Here is an 18,818-nt window from a genome sequence, read left to right on the forward strand (position 1 = left end):
GACGTGCAGTGCTTTATGGGACATGTAGTCCCCTCTGAATCTCCGTACTCGTCGTTTTGAATCACAGAGGTAACGATGGCTTACGCGGGACAAAAGTCTCATAAGGTTCAGATCACAGCAGCGCAAACTGTTTGGTAATATTTATTACACAATTTTACTCCTCAATCATTTCTTGCTGATTGAATATTGCTAACTACAACACCCAGAAGCCCTCGCGCTCCCCCCACCTACCCTCATGGTGTTGCAGCTTTAATTCGCAAAGATTTCTGGGAAAGGAGAACTGATACCTAAGGAAGGACTACGAATCCCAGCAAGCAGTTCGCAACGCAAGGGCGGAGGAGGAGGAGCGCTGGGCCGTCGGGCCGGGCCGAGCCAGGTACCTTCTTTGCGGGACATCGAGGGTTGCGTTTTGGTCTCCTGTGTCTCACCGGAGGACTTGGGCTCTTCTTTCCAAGCCCGCGCTCCTCCCGGCGGGCCGCTCCGTTTAACGGGTGTGGGAAGTAGAAGAGCGAGGGGCCTGGGCGTCTGGGTCCCCGGCTCATCTGTAGTCCCTGATTCCTCGGTCAGTTTCAAGTTCTGGGCTAACATTGGAGCCCGTGGCAAAAAGTCCGGTCCTGGGGGCTGAACCCATCCGCCCGACTCCAGGGAGAAGGGCGGTTCTTCCCATTTCCCGCATCTCTGGGCTTCGCATCCGAGAACCCTGGCCTGCAAGGCGGGAGGGCTGACACCATCATTCCTACCTGGGAATAGAAAGAACAGGGGCTTTGGGGTGCTCGGGCCGTCAACAGCTATTTCATTCATTCATTTATTCGTTCATTCATTCGTTCATTTTATTATTTATTTACTTAGGTATTTTCATCCTCTCCGGAGGATGTGTGTGTGTGTTTGTGTTTTAATTGATTTTTAGAAGAGAGGGGAAGAGGAAGAGAGAGACACATCTGATGAGAGAGAAACATCTAATCGATCGGTTGCCTTCTGTACCGACCGGGGGGATCGAATCAGTCACCTAAGTATGTGCCCTGACTGGGGATCGAACCCTCAGCCTTTTCGTGCTCAGGACCACGCTCCAACCAACTGAGCCAGCCGACCAGGGCAACAACGGTTCTCCGAGCGCCTTCTCCGGGCCGAGCACTCATTCTGCTGCGTGCGGGTGGGCGGGTGGGGAGGAGCAGCAATGACAAGCCAGCGATGCTTTGAAGAGCAGAAGACAGGTTGGCTATTGTAGCCAGAGGGACACTTAGCCAGAGACTTGAACGAATAGTAGGAACTCAAATAAGGGAGACGTTGCTGGGGAGGCCTGTAGCTGCTGCAGTCGGGGCGTCTGAGGGACAGAGCAGAGTGGGCTGTGAAGTGGCGGGCGTGGGGCAGCTCAGATAAGGCCTTGTAGCCTGTGGGAAGGAGCCTTATGTTTTTCTAGTTGCACCAGGAAGCCCCTGGAAGGTTTTAGGCTGGGTGGTGACCTGCTCTAATTTACATTTTAATGGCCTCATTCTGGCTGCTCTCTGTTTTGGTCAGGTTAAGTTTGAGCTGCCCCTGAGACATCCAGCTGAGATGTCTACAGGCAACTGGGGATTTGGCTCTGGAGTTCAGAGGAGGGGTCTGGGCCAGAGAGAAAAGCCATTGACATCGGGGTGTGGCATTGAAAACCAGGGGCTGGATTCGAGGCCCAGAGCAGACTTGTAAACCGGGCAGTGATGCCGAGTAGGGGCCTGGGAGGGGAAATGTGAGACACTGTACATCCTCACTGTGGTTATTTTCAATTTGCAAAGCATCCTAGTACCCCTTTGGGATAGGCCGCTTGATGCTTCTGGGGAAAGAATACTTATGTGTTGCTAACGACAAATCTGGCCGATGGGAAGTTCAGAGGAGGAATTATTTTAGGTGGAATGGGTGGGGAAGACACAGTTAGGTTGTGGCTTGTTTTATTTGGTTTTATTTTTTACCTCTTTAGTTAATTCTCTTTGGAGCAACAATTTTTTAAAACCTAATTTTCTGCAAGCCATCAAATTCAACGTAGAAATTATTATTCTATACATAAACCTAGAAAAACAAGAAAAATGACCTTACCTTTTCCTTTGAGTAATGTTGAACACACTAAATCCCTTTAAACATTCAACCCTATGAACAGCCTAATTGCATTCCCTTGCATATTTAATTCCACTTATAAGTGTAATATATTTGATTTTCTTTTTAAGTATTTCACATACATAACCTAACAAGCATAATTTCCCCAGAATACTTAAACAGTTACTAAAACATCTAATAAATTAAACCTGTAAACAGTGAATTTTAAGTTCTTGTAAACAGTTCAGTGCTTTTCATAGACAGATTCTCTTGTCACTGGTTCTCAGTCTGGGGAGTTAGTAAAATACATCTCTGACATAAAATTAGGATATGGGGGGGCACCTTTAGTATCGTTATAGCACCCCAGGAGATCCTAATATGTAGCCAGTTTTTCCAACCATTGCTAACCTCTCCACTTAAAGTCACAAGTCTAATGCCAATTACTGACATATATTTTATTAATTACCTAGCTATATACTTTAACTTTGATATTTTAAATTGGAATCACATTGCTTATCTGTCATCTACGCAGCATGTCAAATTCTTTTCAAATGTTCCTGATACTTTCAAATACCAAGTGTCCACTGACGATTACTAAATTCAGGACAGGAACATAAGTACGGGTGGGGTGAAGGTCGGTTTACAGTTGTGAGGATGTGAAACACAGAGTTTTTCCTTGTATTGTTTTTTATTAATTATTGTATTATTTTCCATACGGACAACTGTGGATCTGCTTTACCCTGCCCTGTACAAGCAGTTTGATTTATTCTACTCTCTCTCTTTGCAATTCTAAATTTTCCTGGAGTGTGACATGACACCTAGCCAGGAGGGGAAACAGTTTTATTCGTGGAAGTGAATGCCAGTCAGGTCGGGGTTACCCCTTCAGCAAGCGGACCGATTGGTGACTGGGACACGAATCAGGTGCCCTGCCTCCCCAGGGGCGCTGTTCCCAGCAGAGGCCTTTGGATGCAGGGACTGGAGGCCGGTGAGCACAGCTGTTCCCCTGGGCTTTTGTTCCTTAGCGGATGCCTCCTAGCAGACTCGCTAGAGTTAAACCGCAGGCTTTTGGTCCCCTCCAGATCTGCCGGGTAGAGGGCTGGCCTGATGCTGCCCAGGGCAGGTAAACTGGGGAGGCTGGTCCAGGTGTGAGGAGGAGAGACCCGACTGGGTGGTAACAGAGGGTCAGATGGACTTGAAGCCCAAACTGGGGGGGGGGGAGGGGGAAGAAGGGGGAGGCACACGCCGTTCTGAGCCTGGGTATCTGGCGCAGGAGCCTCCTTCAGACTATTTTTACCTTTTCTATTTGGAAGCTCTGGCCTCCGGGGACCTGTAACTGTCTGATGAGAAACCGTGTCTCCAGCCTGCGGCTCCCTGTAGCCCGATTCAGGTTCAGCCGCCTACGCTGGGCCAGGTCGGCTTAGAATCAGGGCGCACCTATCAGCCTTCAGCCAGGGGCCGAGGGAAATGTCTCCCTTGCATCCCTTTCCAGGTTCATCCTGGCGAACCAGGTCACTGGAACCATCCGTGGTGTTTCCTAAGGAAGAAGGAATAGGGTTTATCCCTGCCTGACGAATTTCCCACTTTTTATGGGAATTTTTTGGGGACATTTAAAAACAATACAGGCTAAATGTCAAAATGTAGAATAATAGAAAAACACAAAGTGGGGGAAAAAAAATCCTGCGCATAATCCTATTATCCAGGCATTACCACAGTAAATATTTTGTGTCTGCTTTAGTCTATGTATGAGTGTGGGAGGATTTTTTCCCTTATAATAGTGGTATTATATATTCTGTTGTGATAATGAGTTTTTTCCCATTGTTTTTTGGTGGTGGTTTTTGGGTTTTTTGTTGGTTTTTTTTTTTTTTTTTTTTTTTTGAGTGGAAGGGAGGGGGAAGAGGAAGAAAGAGGGAGAGAGAGAAACATCAACAAACATTTTCTCAGGAATTTGGGAGTGGCTTAGCTGGGTGGGTCTGGCTCAGACTGTCCCAGAAGGTTGCAATCAAGCCCAGGGCTGCACTCATTCGAAGGCTTGACTGGGGCTGGAGGGTCCACTTCCAAGCTTACTCACATGACTGCCAACAGGTTTCGATTCCTTGCCACTTGGACCTCCCCACAATATGGCAGCCAGCTTCCCCCACAGCGAGTGATTAGAGGGGAGACACAGGATGGAAGCCACAGCGCCCTTTGATAACTTGATCATGTGAGTGACGTCCTGTCACCTCTGCTCTATTCTCTTATCACACAAAACCGTGATACAGCTTAGAAGCGAACAACATCACACAGCACACACATGAGGAGGTGGTGTCGCTGCAGCCACGGCTGCTGCCACATCCACAGATGAGTGTTGAGCACCATCAGCATGTCAGGCGTGGCGCTAACACTGAGCTCGCATTCTTTTCTTTTTTTTTAATATATTTTATTGATTTTTTTACAGAGAGGAAGGGAGAGGGATAGAGAGTTAGAAACATCGATGAGAGAGAAACATCGATCAGTTGCCTCCTGCACACTCCCTACTGGGGATGTGCCCGCAACCAAGGTACATGCCCTTGACCGGAATCGAACCTGGGACCCTTGAGTCCACAGGCCGACGCTCTATCCGCTGAGCCAAACCGGTTAGGGCCCATGCTTTAATCCTCATGGTAATCTTATGAAATAGTATTATTACCTTCCTCTTCCAGGTGAGGCTCAGCGGGTAAGCAGTTAGCTGAGAGTTTCCCAGCCCGGAAGTGGCAGGGGTGGAATTCCCATCTGGGTTGAATGATTAGAGGAGGGTTGACGTGGGTGATCAGTGTGACTTTGGGCTGGCTGTCCCTCCCTCTGTTCTTCAGCCTGTCACCTGCTACCTTAAAGGACCATCATTTCTCCCAGGGGGGTCCGTGGACTCTGCACCGGAGCCCCCACTAGATCCTGGCCCTCTCCCTAGACCTGCTGCGTGGGAAATTGCTGTGGGTGGGGTCCCCACTGCCTTATTCTGCCGGGAGGAAGGGTTGCGCCTCACTCCCAGGGGTGGAATGGAATGCGGTCAGGATGAGAAAGCCCTGTGGTTGCTACAAAACACCGGGGCATCTGAGGGCGACCCCTAACCTATTGGGGCTCCTCTCAGGGAAGACATCTGGGTCTCCTTGGCATCCCTGTTGGAGCTGGGTCCTCGGTGGGCAGTCTGTGGGCCACCCCCACAGGGCGGTTCCGATGCCATCCACTCCAGACGGCAGGCATATGTGGTGCTGGGACGTTGCCATGCTCCTGGCGGGTGTGCAATGAAGCCGTCCGCTGGCTGCGGTTGGCTGTTTACCTGGGGTCTGGCAGCGCCATAATTAGAAGGGATGACAGGTGAGCTTGAGGGCGGCATGTGGTGAGCCCAAGTCCTGGGTAATTACAGTGTGTGTGCCGGCCCCTGGACGCAGCCGAGCTGCTGGCTTATTTTAGCCTGGTGCCAGAGCTCTCTGTACCCAAGGCGTGCACAATGGAAGGGACCAAGAATATCAATGAAGCACAAATGTCTGCCCCGTGACAGCCTCGCAGCGGAGCAGTGGGAAGGGAAAGGAGTCCTGGGGTCAGGCAGACCCCCGTGTGGGTGCTGGCTCTGGCCTGTGTGGCTGCGGGACCTCGTCACATGGCTTCGCAGGGCATGGGGCTCCCTGCGCTGCTCCCCGCCAGCAGTACTCAGGCGGATGAGGAATGACCTTTCTCAGTGTCTCCCCTAGCCTTGGCCTTGAGCACATGGGGAGTGTTTCTGAACCTGGGTCATCATCTGTGAAGGGCCACCTTGATGGGGAGGGTCTCTGTTAGGGTTAAATGAGTAATGAGAGCCAGGGGCCTCGCACGCAGGAGTCCAGTCTGAAGCTCTTCCCTCGCCCCAGCTCACCCCTTCTCTGTTATCCTTTCTTCTACCCCCGTGTCCCCACTAGTTGGTCATCTTTTCCTTGAGCCCAGAGGACGGAAGGCAGGTGCCCTGGGTGGCCAGGAGCGGGTTAAGTCTAGAGCTGGGCTCTGCCGGAGGCAGCAGTCCTTCGGGGAGGCTGGTGGTGGCAGTGAGAGGCCGGCCTTCGGGGTCTTAGGGTCTCTCTTCTCGCTGTCTTCCTTATCCATCCTGTCTCTTCCCCAGATTCAGACTTGAGAAGAGGCCTGGCAGGGGTGTAGTGAGTGACTCACAAAGGGAAGCTGTCATCAGTGGGGCTTGTCGGGAGGAGACACTTGTGATTGGGAGCGGCCCTAGGGCCATTGGGCCTGGGTTCTGAGCCCAGCTCCGCGCTTGCTGGCGGTGTCACCTTGGCTACGCCATTCACTTCTTGGAGCCGCTGTGCCCTCTTCTGAAAAGGCGTCACAGGTCCTACCACGCAGGGTGTCCTGAGGTGATGCGTTTAGAAAGCTTTTAACCTGGTGCCAGTGCAGCAGGTGCACAGTAAACCAAGTCCTGGGTGACATGGACCGAGCACTGGCTCAGTGCTGGGCGTTACCAGTGCCATTTGTATTGCTCGTTCTTTTGTGGTTAATAATTCATCGGGAGCAGCAAATCTCTGTGTATCACTCCCCGAAGAGGCCATCAGACCCACCACCTCATTCCCACAGTGAAAGTAGAGGCCCAGAGCGGGGCAGTGACTTGCCCAAGGCCACACAGCTGGCGGCTCAGTGCCCTGTGTGGTTTTGTCCAGCTGAGTCCGCAGCAGAGCCACCGTTTCGTCTCAGCCTCCCAGAGGGACACCCCCCCCCGCCCCCCCGCCCCTGCCCCCCCCCCCCGTCCCCCTCGTCCCCCTCGTCCCGGTTACTCTCCAGAGCCGCAGCTTCTGGGCGCTTCAGGCTTCGTGAATGGCTTGGGCTAGCTCCCGGCCGTTAAGCGTTCATCTCTTACCATTTCAATCCAGCTCCTATAAGTTTATTGGCAAGACGGGTGTATTAGAGCTGCCAAATTTAATATATCAAGTCCGTGTGTCTGGGATGTGGTTTCTCAGCAGTAACTGGAGAAAAGAGGTTTTATGTGTTTTCATTTGGAATGACTGTCTGTTCCTAATCCCATTAGAGCCCTTGACTTAATGGCTGCTGTCCCCGCCTGCGCAGGCCCGCTTTCTCCCTCAGCCCGCACGGCTGCCGGGCCTGTCCAGGGGGCTTGTTTGTCTTCGAGTCTTTCTCCAGCCTCCTCTTTTCAAGATGCATTTCCCCGTCTGTCTGCCCTGTGGTCAGGCCCCAGCTTCGTATCTATTTGCCAGATCCTGGGAGTCGAGCTTGTGCTGCCGGCCTGAGCTGTTGCCTCATGACCTTGGGGAAGCCTCCAGTCTTGGTCCCCTGGGCCTCGGGAACCTGCTCTGGGAAACGAGGGGCCAGAATATAGGACCTGAAGGGGGAGGGGCTGGTCTGGACTCAGCCTGTGCAGGTCCCGTCTGATGGCCCCAGGGGACTTGGTCCTCCTCTGATCTTGTGGCACCAAACTGGGAGACAAGGTTGGCGTCACCCCCCTCCCCCTGAGAGTCAGAGAGTCACCCCTGGCCTGGGGCTGCAGATCTCCTGGGTCAGGAATAGCAGCTGTGGTCACCACGGCTGGAGGCTCTTCAGACCCTGAACCGTCCTCATTTCCCTCTGCGGCTGCCTGGGGACCTGCCACGGGAGAGCTGAGCCACTCTCCTGGGGAAGCCGTTGGCACCTCTGCCTGGGCCTCTAGCTTCTCTGGGCATCGAGCTGGTGCGGAAGAGAGGGCACGGGGTGGCTGGAGCTGAGGGGACCTGGGCTTACTGAATCTCGGTCATCCCTTAAGGAAAATGGGAATTGATTTGTTTATTCAACAACTATCTGGTTGCCTGCTATGCACCGCGCACCACTTTGGGTGCTGGAGCTTCAGCGATAAACAGAACAAAAATATCCCTGCCTGCGTGGATTTACCTTCCTACGGGGAGAAGAGATAGTGAACGGAACCAGGAACTGTTACTTCACAGGGGATACAAATGAGGCGGGAAATGGGGAAAGCTAAGTGGAGGGTGGAGGGTTCTGCAATTTTAAGTAAAGTGGTTACGGTTGCTTCCTGCGAAGGTAGTGTTCGAGCGAAGATTGAAGGAGTCGAGTGAGCAAGCTTGGCAGGTACCCGGGGAGGGCATCCAGGCAGAGGGAACAGCATGCAGACGCCGGGAGGTGGGCATGGGGCTGGCGTGCGTGAGGAGCAGAGCGGAGGCCTGTGTGGTCGGCGTGGAGTGACCAGTCGAGAGATCAGAGGTGTGGGGGGTGTAAGGTGGTGGTTCCCTGGCGACATACAGAAAATTTAAAAAGTACTGATGCCCAGGCCTCACCCACGCTGGTCTGCTTTAACTGGCCCCGGGTGGAGGCTGGGCAGCAGAATGGTTAAAGGACCCCCTGGGATGAGGCCCGCGCAGCCCCTCACGGGCTGTTGTGAGTTTTAAATGAGGCGGTGGGTGCACGGAAAGGCTCCCTACACAGCCCAGGCCCGGCCCGCAGGGAGCGCTCCGTCCGGTGGTGTGCGTGGGCTTCGGGGTGTGGCGTCCCCTCCCCGCTCTGACATGCTCTGTGCTCCCCAGGCAGGGGCAGCCGCGGGCGCGGGGCCATGGGGAAGCGTTACTTCTGTGACTACTGCGACCGCTCCTTCCAGGACAACCTCCACAACCGCAAGAAGCACCTGAACGGGCTGCAGCACCTCAAGGCCAAGAAGGCCTGGTACGACATGTTCCGAGGTGGGTGCCGCCGGCTCGGCCGCCAGGCTGCTGGGGCCCTTCGCTCTTCGCTCTTTCGTATCATCAGACAAGGAAGCCCCGTGGGCCAGTGGCCCCAGCGCAGAGGGGCCTCCGAAGGTCAGACAGCGTGAGCGCCTTTCCCCAGCGAGCTTGACTGGGGGCTGTTCTCAGATGCCTGGCCAGGCTCTGGGGCTGCTGCGGTCGGGAGGAGGGCCTCTCCCAGGAGGTGATGTGGGAGCCAGTAGCTGAGAGACAGGGCAAGGCCAGCCACACCGCTCCGGGCAGAGGGCGTGCAGAAGCGGGCGCTCTCCGAGCAGGAGAGGGACCCGGCCGGAGAGGAGACTGGTAGGGGTAGAGCTGGGGGCAGGGCGAGGACCACCACGCAGGGCTGGAAGCCACAGTCAGGGGGCTGGGTTGTCCCAAGGGCAGAGAGCGGTCTTTGAGGGGCTTTAGGCAGCAGCCGGTGTGCCCAGAGCTGCATTTGACACTGATAACTGGCTGCTGTGTAAGCAACGGAGTGCAATGAACGGCGCTGAATGCCGGGCCGATGGGTGGCTGAATAACCAAGCTTCCTCTGGGAGGGGCTGCTCAGAGCAGCTGTGACGGGTGAATGGGCTGAGGCTGTCAGCACCTAGCACCGGCCTGGCACCCCAGGCACTCACTGCAGGAGCTGCTCTGCTCGGTGTCGTTGGACATACACACTGAGCAGCAGTGAGGGAGGGGCCAGAGGGGTTCAGCAGGAGCCTGGTCAAGTGGAGAGGGAGCTGGGCAGTGGGGTGAAGGGTCCAAGAGCTCCCGAAATGAGCCAAGGCAGATCCGGTGCTCAGTGGGACCTGGGGAGCAGGATTCAGGGACAGGGCCCAGAGCCTGGAAGGAAGGAGCTGGGTCCCAGCAGCTGAGAAGGAAGAAGAAGGTGAAGCAGAGTTCCCGATCTGTGACTCAGAATTCACAAGAAGGGGGTGAGCATTTATTGAGTGCCTGCTGCATGCCAGGTGTCTTCATTTGCTTTACTTAGTCATTCTCTAAAGCAGCGGGCTCTCAGCCCCTGGAGCGAGGATCACCTAGAGACCGTGAAATTAAACAACGCTGGCCCCCTGACCCACCGACCCACCCCCAGAGGCAGGTTTGGGGCGGGGCTTGGGCATGGCATTTTGAAAGCTCTCCCTGACTCTCCCCATTTCAGACGAGAAGCCTCACAGGCTCGGATGAGGGCACGTGGCCAGGCTGCTCAGCAGGCCAGGCATGACTGTGGCCGGGGTCTGGGAGTGGGGGTGCCTGGGAGGCCTTCGACCCTGGTGTCAGGCAGAGACGCCCTCACTCCCAAATCCTGGGGGCTGTGACCTGGCATGGAACTGGGCCTCAAGATCACCCTGATGTTTGCTCCTAGTCCCAGACTCAGCTGAGCACTCCCTCTGAGCTCTAGCCACACTGGCCACTACAGTTACTGTACCCCCTGCAGACATGCCCTTCCTCCCTCGGCCTGGTCCCCATCTCAGCACAGGCAGAGTCCTCCAGGGTGTCCTCCCTCCACAACACCCCTCCAGGGCAGGTCCTTTGGCCTCATGCTGTTTACCCTGTTTATATCCGCGTGGATTAGTGTGGCTGCTGGACTGGAAGGAAGGACCAGGTCTGCCTTGTTCTCCACTAAATCCCCATCCTGGCACGGAGCCTGGCACACAGGGCGTGCTCAGTCAATGTTTGTCGGATGAATGTCTAAATGAACGAGCAAACAGACACGGGGCGTCGGGGCAGGTGTTAATGTTGGGAGATGAAGCGAGAAGGACCAACGGGGTCAGGTCACGAGGAGCCTTGAACGCCAGGCGGAGGAGCGTGGGCCTCCGTGTGCAGGGCCCGGTCCGGCGTTCTCAGCGCTGGGTGCAGTCAGCGTCGTAAGGGAGCTTTGAACAGTTCTCACGCTCTCCCCATCCAGAAGGGAAGCACAGCTTGACGACGGGCTTGGGCATCCGTGCACTTGAATAGCTGCCCGATGAGTCTGTCGTGTGGCTGGGGTTGAGAACCACCAGTCAGGTGCTGGGCAGAGTCCCTTGTGTAGGCTCGTCATCCTGCCACCCTCAGCTGTCCTACCCACCCCCCTCTGCTGGCGGGGCCTGGGCAATGTCCTCTGCCCTCCACCAGCCCACCCCCCTGGGAGGGTATGTGGCATCAGCTGGCTGGACTGATCTGACAAGCCCAGTCCTGAAAGATGGACCCCTCCCCACCCTGCTGATCCAACCCACACTCCCCCAGGGCACCCTGGAGTGGGTCCTCCCATAACCATCTCCTGGCCCCTGCGGCCCACCCTTCCCCCAGCTCCTCATTGCCCCGGGGAAGGGAGGAGCCCCCATCAGAGCCAGGTACTCACCCAGCACCACAAGGGAAAAGGTGGGGACTTTAGACCCACACGCCAGGGTTCAAACCTGCACTGCCACTTCCTGACCATGTTAACCTTTCTCCTGTCTGAACCTCAGCTTTCCCTTCTGCAAAATGGGGGTGTTAGTACTATGCAGTGGGTTTGTGAGGAGGAAACGAAATCAGAACTGCTCCCATTTCTTGCGCATCCAGTACAGAGGGTCTCAGACTTGGCTGCACGCCGGCGTCACCTGGGGAACATGATGCTGAGGCCACTCCCTACCCCACTTTCCCAGCAGTTCCATGTGCCATCAAGTAGAGGGGCCACCTGCCTCCTCTGCCAGGTGCTGTCCATCCATTATCTGCTTCCACAGCAGCCTGACCCGGTGAGAACCCCCCCCCCCCCCCACACACACACCCCTTATAGATGGGGAAACGGAGGCCCGGAGAGGTTAAACACCTGGCCTGTGGTCATGTACATCTGGACTCCGAAGCCGCTGGTGTGCCAGTACCTCAGTGGCCTTTAGAAAAGGCAGTGAATGAATGGGAAGGTGCCCAGCCCAGGCCTGGCCCCTCCCTCCTCCAGGGTGACACCAGGGCCTCTGAGTCAGGGCACCTTGCTCACGTGTCTTACTCATGGATTTTGACTGATTCATTGACGACCAAAAAGCACACAACATTTACCCCCTAAATATACGATGAAAGTAAAGGTGGAAAAATCGGCAGAAACCAGGGTTGAGGTTTGTATCCAGAAAGATTGTTGCCAAGCCCTGTCAAGGCTGGGGACGGTCTGGCGCTGAGAGCCCGAAGCTGGCGTGCGGAGGGCACGGGGAGAGTGTTCTGCCGTGTTGCCCGTGGAGTGGTGCCTGGGTCCTGTTTCCTGGTGAGCTTCCTGGGCACTGGGAATTGTTTTTAGCTTTCTATTTTGAAATAATTATAGATTTCTAAGAGGTTGCAGAGACAGGGCAGAAAGACCTTGTGGTACCAGCTTTTAAAAAACAAACAAGAACACAACCACCCACCACTCCCTGGGTGATTCTGTGCAGAGCTCAGAGCCTCTGGCCTCAAAGCTTGCCTTTGGCGGGGTCTGGGCGGGGTGGGAGGGGTTGAGGTCGCCCGAAGCTCAGACCCCTCTGCCCAGCATCCCCGTCTGTGGCTGCCCCTTTATGGATGGGGAGCACTTCCCTTCCGGACCTCAGGGAGAACCTGCGTGCAGCGCAGGTCGGAGCCCAGCCCCTCTCTCCTCACAGATGCAGCTGCCATCTTGCTGGATGAACAGAACAAGCGGCCCTGCAGGAAGTTTCTGCTGACAGGTGAGGTGTCCCACTCAGCTCCGCTTCTGCCCGCCCCTCCCTGCCCTTGTCCCTCCCCAGGGACCAGCCTGCCAGCCTGGCCTGCTCAGACCCCTGCAGAGCCTCTGCCCCACCCTGGCCACCATCCTGAACCCCCTTGGTGGCCTTGGAGCCTCAGCTGACTCATCCGTTGGGGTCCTCCCCGGGGTCGTGCCTTAGGACTTCCAGGGGCTTGTCCTCAGTTCTTCAGACCTAGAATGTGATTTTATCAGCTCGGCTGGAACCAGCAACCGCTGCGAGATGGCAAGGAACCCTGGAGACGCCGATGGGGGTGCTAGCCTGGCGGATGAAGTTAGCCTGGGAGCCCAGCCCACTCCCGGCAGGCAGGCTGGAGGGGCAGCAGGTCTGGCAGTGCCCAGAAGGTGCGGAAGTAGAGCGGAGGGCGCTAGGTGTTGATGTGACTGCTCAGTATCCAGCCAGGAAGGAGGCATGTGGTTTAGAGATAAAGACCTCAGTCAGTGAGGAGCCAAGGCAGATGGAAATAAGGGAAGAAAAAGAGGCCAAAGCCGGGAGCATTCGTCTCCTCCACGCCGGCCATGAGGGCCTGCACTCTAAGGGCTTGGCCCTGAGCTTCCTAGCGGCCGAGGCAGAGATGAAAGCCACGATGATTGACAGATGACTGACATGGTGTAAAGGCGCAGCCCTGGGAGAGGAGCTGCTGTTGACCCAGGGAAGCGAGGTCAGGAGATGGCGCTGTCCCCAGCACGGGCCCCAGGCCTGCAGGTCAGGGGGCTCCCCCAGGACTCCCCGTGGAGGGCCTATTCACTGGGAGGTGGCGCTGGCTTAGGACACCTCCAATCTTCTGTTATTTTGAGACACATTTTGGTCTTCTCGGTTGAGGTTCAGAAAGCCACCCTGGACGGTGTACCTCCTTTCATGGTGCAAATTACAGCCATTCAGGCCTTTCTGGGAGCTGCTCACCAAGCCCAGTGAGCGGACCGGCCCCCGGGGGGTGGGGGGGCACGGCCAAGAGTGCAGAGGAAGCATGACCTTTTCGGGGACCCACGTGTAGTTCCTGAGGCGGGGTCACAAGTTCCGAGTGGTGACAAGAGCCACGCCTGCAGAGGCTGCGCATCCTAAATGTGGGCGTTGTCAGTGGGTTTGACCCCCAGCCGGGCAGGGTCATGAGCAGGAAGATGGAGCAGACAGGTTGCTCTGGCTGCTGTGAGGGCGGGGCCAGAGAGTTAAGTTTTTCTTCAGGGGTGGGGTTGCTGCTCTTGAGGCCCTAAAGTCTTGCCCCTAAACCTCCAGTGACCCTCAGCCCCCAGCGGAGCCCTCCCTGCCGGAGCAGCGAGTAACTGTCTCCCCCTTGCAGGCCAGTGTGACTTCGGCCCCAACTGCAGATTTTCCCACATGTCTGAGCGAGACCTGCAGGAGCTGAGTATCCAGGTGGAGGGTGCGTTTTGGTCGGGACCAGGGACGGGGAGGGCTGCTGCAGGGAGAGTGCAAGAGCTGGGGCTGGGGGAGCTGCCTGTCCCTCCTCACCTCCCCGCCTCTTACGGTCACCATGTGGTGTTGGCTGAGGGCTGCTGGGCGATGGGGTGGGTGTCAAACTGTCTCCAAACCTGAAGACACCTAGTGGAGACAGCGATGGGAGAGGGGAGGGGGCCGGGAGCAGAGGCGCACCCCCTCTGGCTCTGCTACACCCCTGGTGCCCTTGGCGCACGGCTTAATCTCAGAGGCAGTGTCTTGGCCTGTCGAACGTGGCCGCTTTCGAGATGGAGGGAGCCGACACACGCGCAGTGCTGGCCAGGCCTGGCCCAGAGGAAGCGCTGGTCCACAGGGTGGCTATTTTCCTCCGCCCCCGGCTCATCCCAAACCGCCCATGACTCTGACCCATCTCACACCCAGCCTGTTTGAACTCCACCCATTGCTCGGTCTTCACTCAGTGAGCAAAGGTGTTTAGAGGACATTTTATGAGAAGAGCAGTCGGGGAAGCTGAGGCTTCTCCTGCCCAGGGTCAGAGACCGGGCACTGACAGAGCCGAGACCCACCCGCTCTGCCCTGCGCTGCGTCCCACAGCACCTGCCCCCAGGGGTGGGCTCCTCCTGAGGCCCAGGCTCCCTGCAGGCGTTGTCCCTTGTCCAGCTCCACAAGGCTTGGGGGGCAGGCAGTGCTCTGTCTCCATTCGATGGGGAAGCAGAGTGAGGCCCAGCGGGGCGGGCCTGGGAGGGGGCGGTGCGGTGGGGACAGGCCCACGGCTGCTCCTGGCTCCCTGCTCGCGCTCTCCCAGGAAGGCTCCGGCTGTTGTGGGAGGCTGGGATTCAGGTGGGGGTGAACCTGCCCTCCCTCACCTCTGTCTCCCCATTCCCACAGAGGAGCGGCGGGCCAGGGAGTGGCCTCTGGACATCACTGACCTCCCCGAGGGCCATCTGGAGGACTGGCTGGAGAAGAGAGCCAAGCGGCTGAGCTCGGCCCCAAGCAGCAGGTACAGGCCCCCTGCGTGCCCTCTTCCCGTGCCCTCCCCTCCGGGGGCAAGACCCCGGCCAGCCCGCCCTGGCCTGAAGCTGGGCCATCTCCATGAAGTGCCCAGGCCTCGGCACCGGACAGGGACTCCTGCTCCCCCGGCAGAGCTCCCCGAGGGCTCCCCGCCCTGGACCTCCATGCCTCAGACCCAGTTATCTCTGTGGAGTGGCTTCATGGGACAGCGGCCTGGCCTGGGCCTAGGACGCCTGGCTGGGCAGTCTAGGGGACGAGGCCTTCCCCCCGGCACCGCCAGAGGGGGTAGGTCAGGCTTCTTGCCTTCTCAGTGTTCCCATCTAGAGAGTTCGTTAGGCTATTTTACAACTGACTTCCATTGCTTTTCACCTTTGTTTTACATCTGCGCCAAGTTTTTGTCCCTCCCACCTTGAAAAGATACAGCACAGAAATGACGCAGATGTTGGGGCCATCCCTTCCTCCTGGTCCAGGGATTTATGTTCTGCACCTCAGGCTTCTTCAGCCGGTTGGGGGCCCCCCAGAGAGCTCTGCTCTCCCGCTCCGCCCACACTTCTCCTTGGGGGCTAGCCAGCTGCCTGGGCGCCCAGCGCGGTGCTCCCTAAGTCACATTCCCTCCCCTGCTGCTCACCTCCCTGCTGTTTCTGGAATAGAACCTACAACTGGGGACCCCTAGACACTAGAGGACGTGAACCTCTCTCCCCCAGCCCCTCCCTGGGGACCTGCTTTCCCGGCAACCACTTTTTCTCTGTGTCCACCTGCCGTCCACCTGCCTCCTGCGGGCTCGGAGCCAGAATGGATTACTCTCCGGGCAGCACAGGCCTGTCCAGCCTTGGGAAACAAGGGCCGTTAGGAGGGAGAGGAACATTTGTTCTTGTCTGTGCCCTTGCTGCCCTCGCCTGCAGGCTGCTCTTGTGAAAAATGACACCTGAATCCTGGGCCCAGAGCGTTGGGCTCTGCCCCCCAGGGAGGCGGGAGGTGGACTGGAGCCGGCCCCCTCCCTTGTCAGCGGCCTTGCTCTGTTCCCCACTCTCCTCCCCTCGAGGCAGCCCTGGAAGCAGGCTCTCTGTGACCTTCAAACACCAGTCGCTCCTGTCTCCGGCCCCTCCTGGCCTCCTGCCTCCCCTCTGCTCCTCCAGCTTGTCCACACAACAGCCCAGAAGCTTCTAAACCACACACTGGCCTGGCCTTGCTTAAACCCTCCTGGGCTCCCTCCACCTCAGGTGGAACTTCCCTGCCCCCTCCCCGGCCCCTGGGGCCACCTTCTCACCTCTGCCATCTGGCCTCCATGTCAGTACCACTGGACGCTTGGCAGCGCCTTCGCTGTGGTGGGTGTTTCTGACTGAGGGGCACCTGCGCCCGCTGTTTTCCTCGGCCTGTAGCTGCTCCCACCCCGCCACGCCTGCAGAGTCGGACGCATCCTCGGGCTCAGCTAAGACCTCCCCTCTTCCAGCCCCAGGCCTCCCCTCACGGCCCTGAGCTTGCAGTGTTGTCATGTGGGCCTGGCACTGGATGACATGTGGACAAATGAGAGCATTTGGGGAGCAGGGTCCCCGGCCTGGAGGACTGGTTCCTGTGTTAGTGCTGCAGGCCACTGTGGGCACTGGTCTGGTGACCCCCCTGCCTCCCTGGGTGTCTGTTTCCTCCCCTGGGGCCACCCAGACTCAGGGGCCCTTTCCCTGCTGAGCAGAGCCTCCAGGGGAGCCTGTCCTGTAAAGGGGGGATGGAGGCTGGGGGCGGGGGGAGGGGGGCGCAGCTGGGGCGTTGTGCCAGGTTCCTGACCCTGAGGGACCCGCCCAGAGCAGCGGTGGGGGGGGGGGCTGGCCTCAGCCAAGCGGACTAATCCCCCAGCGAGGCCAGTGCTGGTCCCTGCCCTCTGGTGTTGGCTCTTCAGATTGTGCCTTTATCCCTTCTAATCCCCCCTTTGCACCCCGCTCCCGGCTGGCGCTGCAGCTGCAGCCCACGTACCTCCTGAACTCTCCTTCTGACGGAGACCAGGGCTGAGCGACATGAGGGCTGCTCCTGTCCTTGTGCACGGGACAGACAGGCCGCTGTGCAGCTCAGGGTCCCCGTCTGCCCTGGCGGGGCCGGGGGCCCACTCCAGGGGCTCCTGGTGGAGACCTCAGGACGTGCAGGGGCTGAGTCCCAGCTGCCCAGTTACCCGTCCCTCCTAGAAAAAGGGGCTGAGGCTCATGGGGAGGGGTTCCCGGGATCACACCCTCTCTGCGGAGAATGGGGGTCACCCCAACCCTGCCGGGAGCCCTGGCTTGGCTGGCAGCTGGGGCTGTCCCTGCCAGCAACCGTGGAGCCTCCCCAACCCCACCCTTCTCTGCCGCTGGGGAGTTTATGAATCTCCCCAGAGCCCTAAGTCATGCTGGGAGCTGCTTTCTGCGCTTCCCCACAAGCAGCAAGCCGCCGAGCAGGGATTCCCGTACTCTCGCCCTCTCGCAGCCAGAGGCCCCAGAGCCGCGCCTGGGCCGCCCACAGTCCTCAGATGGGCTCTGTTCAGCTGGTCAGGCACCCAGAGGGGCTGGGGGTGGGTACGCGAGGCAAACTGCTGGGCCTCCTGCCCCAAGTCCCCCAGCTCCACCCGAGGCCCGAGTCCTCTCCAGACCGCTCCAGGCGGCCGGCCTCAGTGCTCCCTGGAGCCACAGTGCTCACAGGCGGCCGGCCTCAGTGCTCCCTGGAGCCTCAGTGCTCCCTGGAGCCTCAGTGCTCCCTGGAGCGGCAGCCTGAGTGGGGGTCATGCCCAGAGGGACTGGAACGTGGGACAGTTGGTGGGGGAGCTGCCTCTGCACCTCCGTCCTCAGGATAGGGGGCCCCAACTGGGCACCACGGCGGCCGTTCACACAGGCCCCAGGTTCCCCAGACATGGCTCCAGGGGTAGGAGAGGGAATAGCTTGAGAAATGACTTTTTTTTTTAAGTTATACAATTTGGGGGGGGTGGGGGGGTTTCAAAGGCTTGCGTGCCTGTAAAACTTTTCTTAAAAAGTATGAAAAAGTCAGAAAACACAAAACACCCGTAATCGCACCACTCCGATAGAACCACTGCCACCATTTGGTTGTTTTCCGGGTTTCTTATGCATTTATATAGGTTGTATATCTTTAAACAAAAATAGTATCATGCTATATACATTATTTTATAAGCTGCTTTGTCTATTACTCACACCTACGTCAGGATCCCTGCCTCATCAGTGCATAGAGGTCCGCCTTCATTACACAGGCTGCGCGGCTTTGCTGCCGTGGACGTGCATATATAGACCACCAGTCCCCGCAGGTGGACACAGGTTCTTTCCAGCCCCTCAGTCCCTGCCCATACCCCGCTCTGCGCTGGGCTCATTCCTGGAGGTGAGGTTCCTGGCTCAAGGGGCCTGCATGTTTCTGAGGCTCCGCTTTCCAGAAAGGTCTACCCTCCCGCACAGCCAGGCGGCAGGAGGGTGAGCAGGGCAATGCCCCAGCCTGGGCCTGCCTGGCTGTGCCCCACTCTAATCCTCTGCCTTCTCCTCCTCTCTAGGGCTGAGCCCATCAGAGCCATCGTCTTCCAGTACCCAGTCGGCTGGCCACCAGTCCAGGAGCTGCCGCCATCTCTGCGGGCACCCCCACCGGGGGGGTGGCCCCTGCAGCCCCGCGTCCAGTGGGGCTAGTCCCTCACCCACCCTGGCCCCCTCCGGGTCCGCTCCCACTGCAGTCACAGTAAAAATAAGGGCTCCTGCTGGGGACGCTGGGGTTCCCTCCTGCTGTGCCCCTCGGAGCCTCTGAAGCCCTTAGCTTGGCCTGGCCTGGCCCGGCTGAGGCGCAGGAGCGCCCCCACCAGGTGCAGCCCTGGCCCTGGCCAGTCAGCGCCACCCTCCCTCCCTCACGGGACGTCTCACCAAGACGGGTGAGGAAACTTCCTGCTGGATGTTTATAAAGAAAGTGTCACTACGGCGATATGGCTACGCTTCCC

The 18,818-nt window shown here is 57.8% G+C and overlaps 1 protein-coding gene across 2 annotated transcripts; it reads left to right on the top strand.

Moving 5' to 3' along the window:
• Window positions 1–236: 236 nt before the first annotated feature.
• ZMAT5 (zinc finger matrin-type 5) lies at window positions 237–18,800 on the top strand. Of its 2 annotated transcripts, XM_036353985.1 has the most exons (6): window positions 238–376; window positions 8,583–8,735; window positions 12,335–12,397; window positions 13,752–13,832; window positions 14,753–14,864; window positions 18,387–18,800. In XM_036353985.1, exons 2-6 carry the CDS (start codon window positions 8,609–8,611, stop codon window positions 18,514–18,516), a joined length of 513 nt encoding a protein of 170 aa, XP_036209878.1. In that variant the 5' UTR covers window positions 238–376; window positions 8,583–8,608; the 3' UTR covers window positions 18,517–18,800. The 2 variants fall into 2 exon arrangements, with proteins under 2 accessions (XP_036209876.1, XP_036209878.1); XM_036353983.1 differs by lacking the exons at window positions 13,752–13,832; window positions 14,753–14,864; window positions 18,387–18,800 and adding an exon at window positions 12,649–13,473 and having other exon boundaries at window positions 237–376.
• The last annotated feature ends 18 nt before the right edge of the window (window positions 18,801–18,818 follow it).

Source organism: Myotis myotis, unplaced genomic scaffold (genome assembly GCF_014108235.1).
Source record: "Myotis myotis isolate mMyoMyo1 unplaced genomic scaffold, mMyoMyo1.p scaffold_m19_p_20, whole genome shotgun sequence".
NCBI classification, from domain to species: domain Eukaryota; kingdom Metazoa; phylum Chordata; class Mammalia; order Chiroptera; family Vespertilionidae; genus Myotis; species Myotis myotis.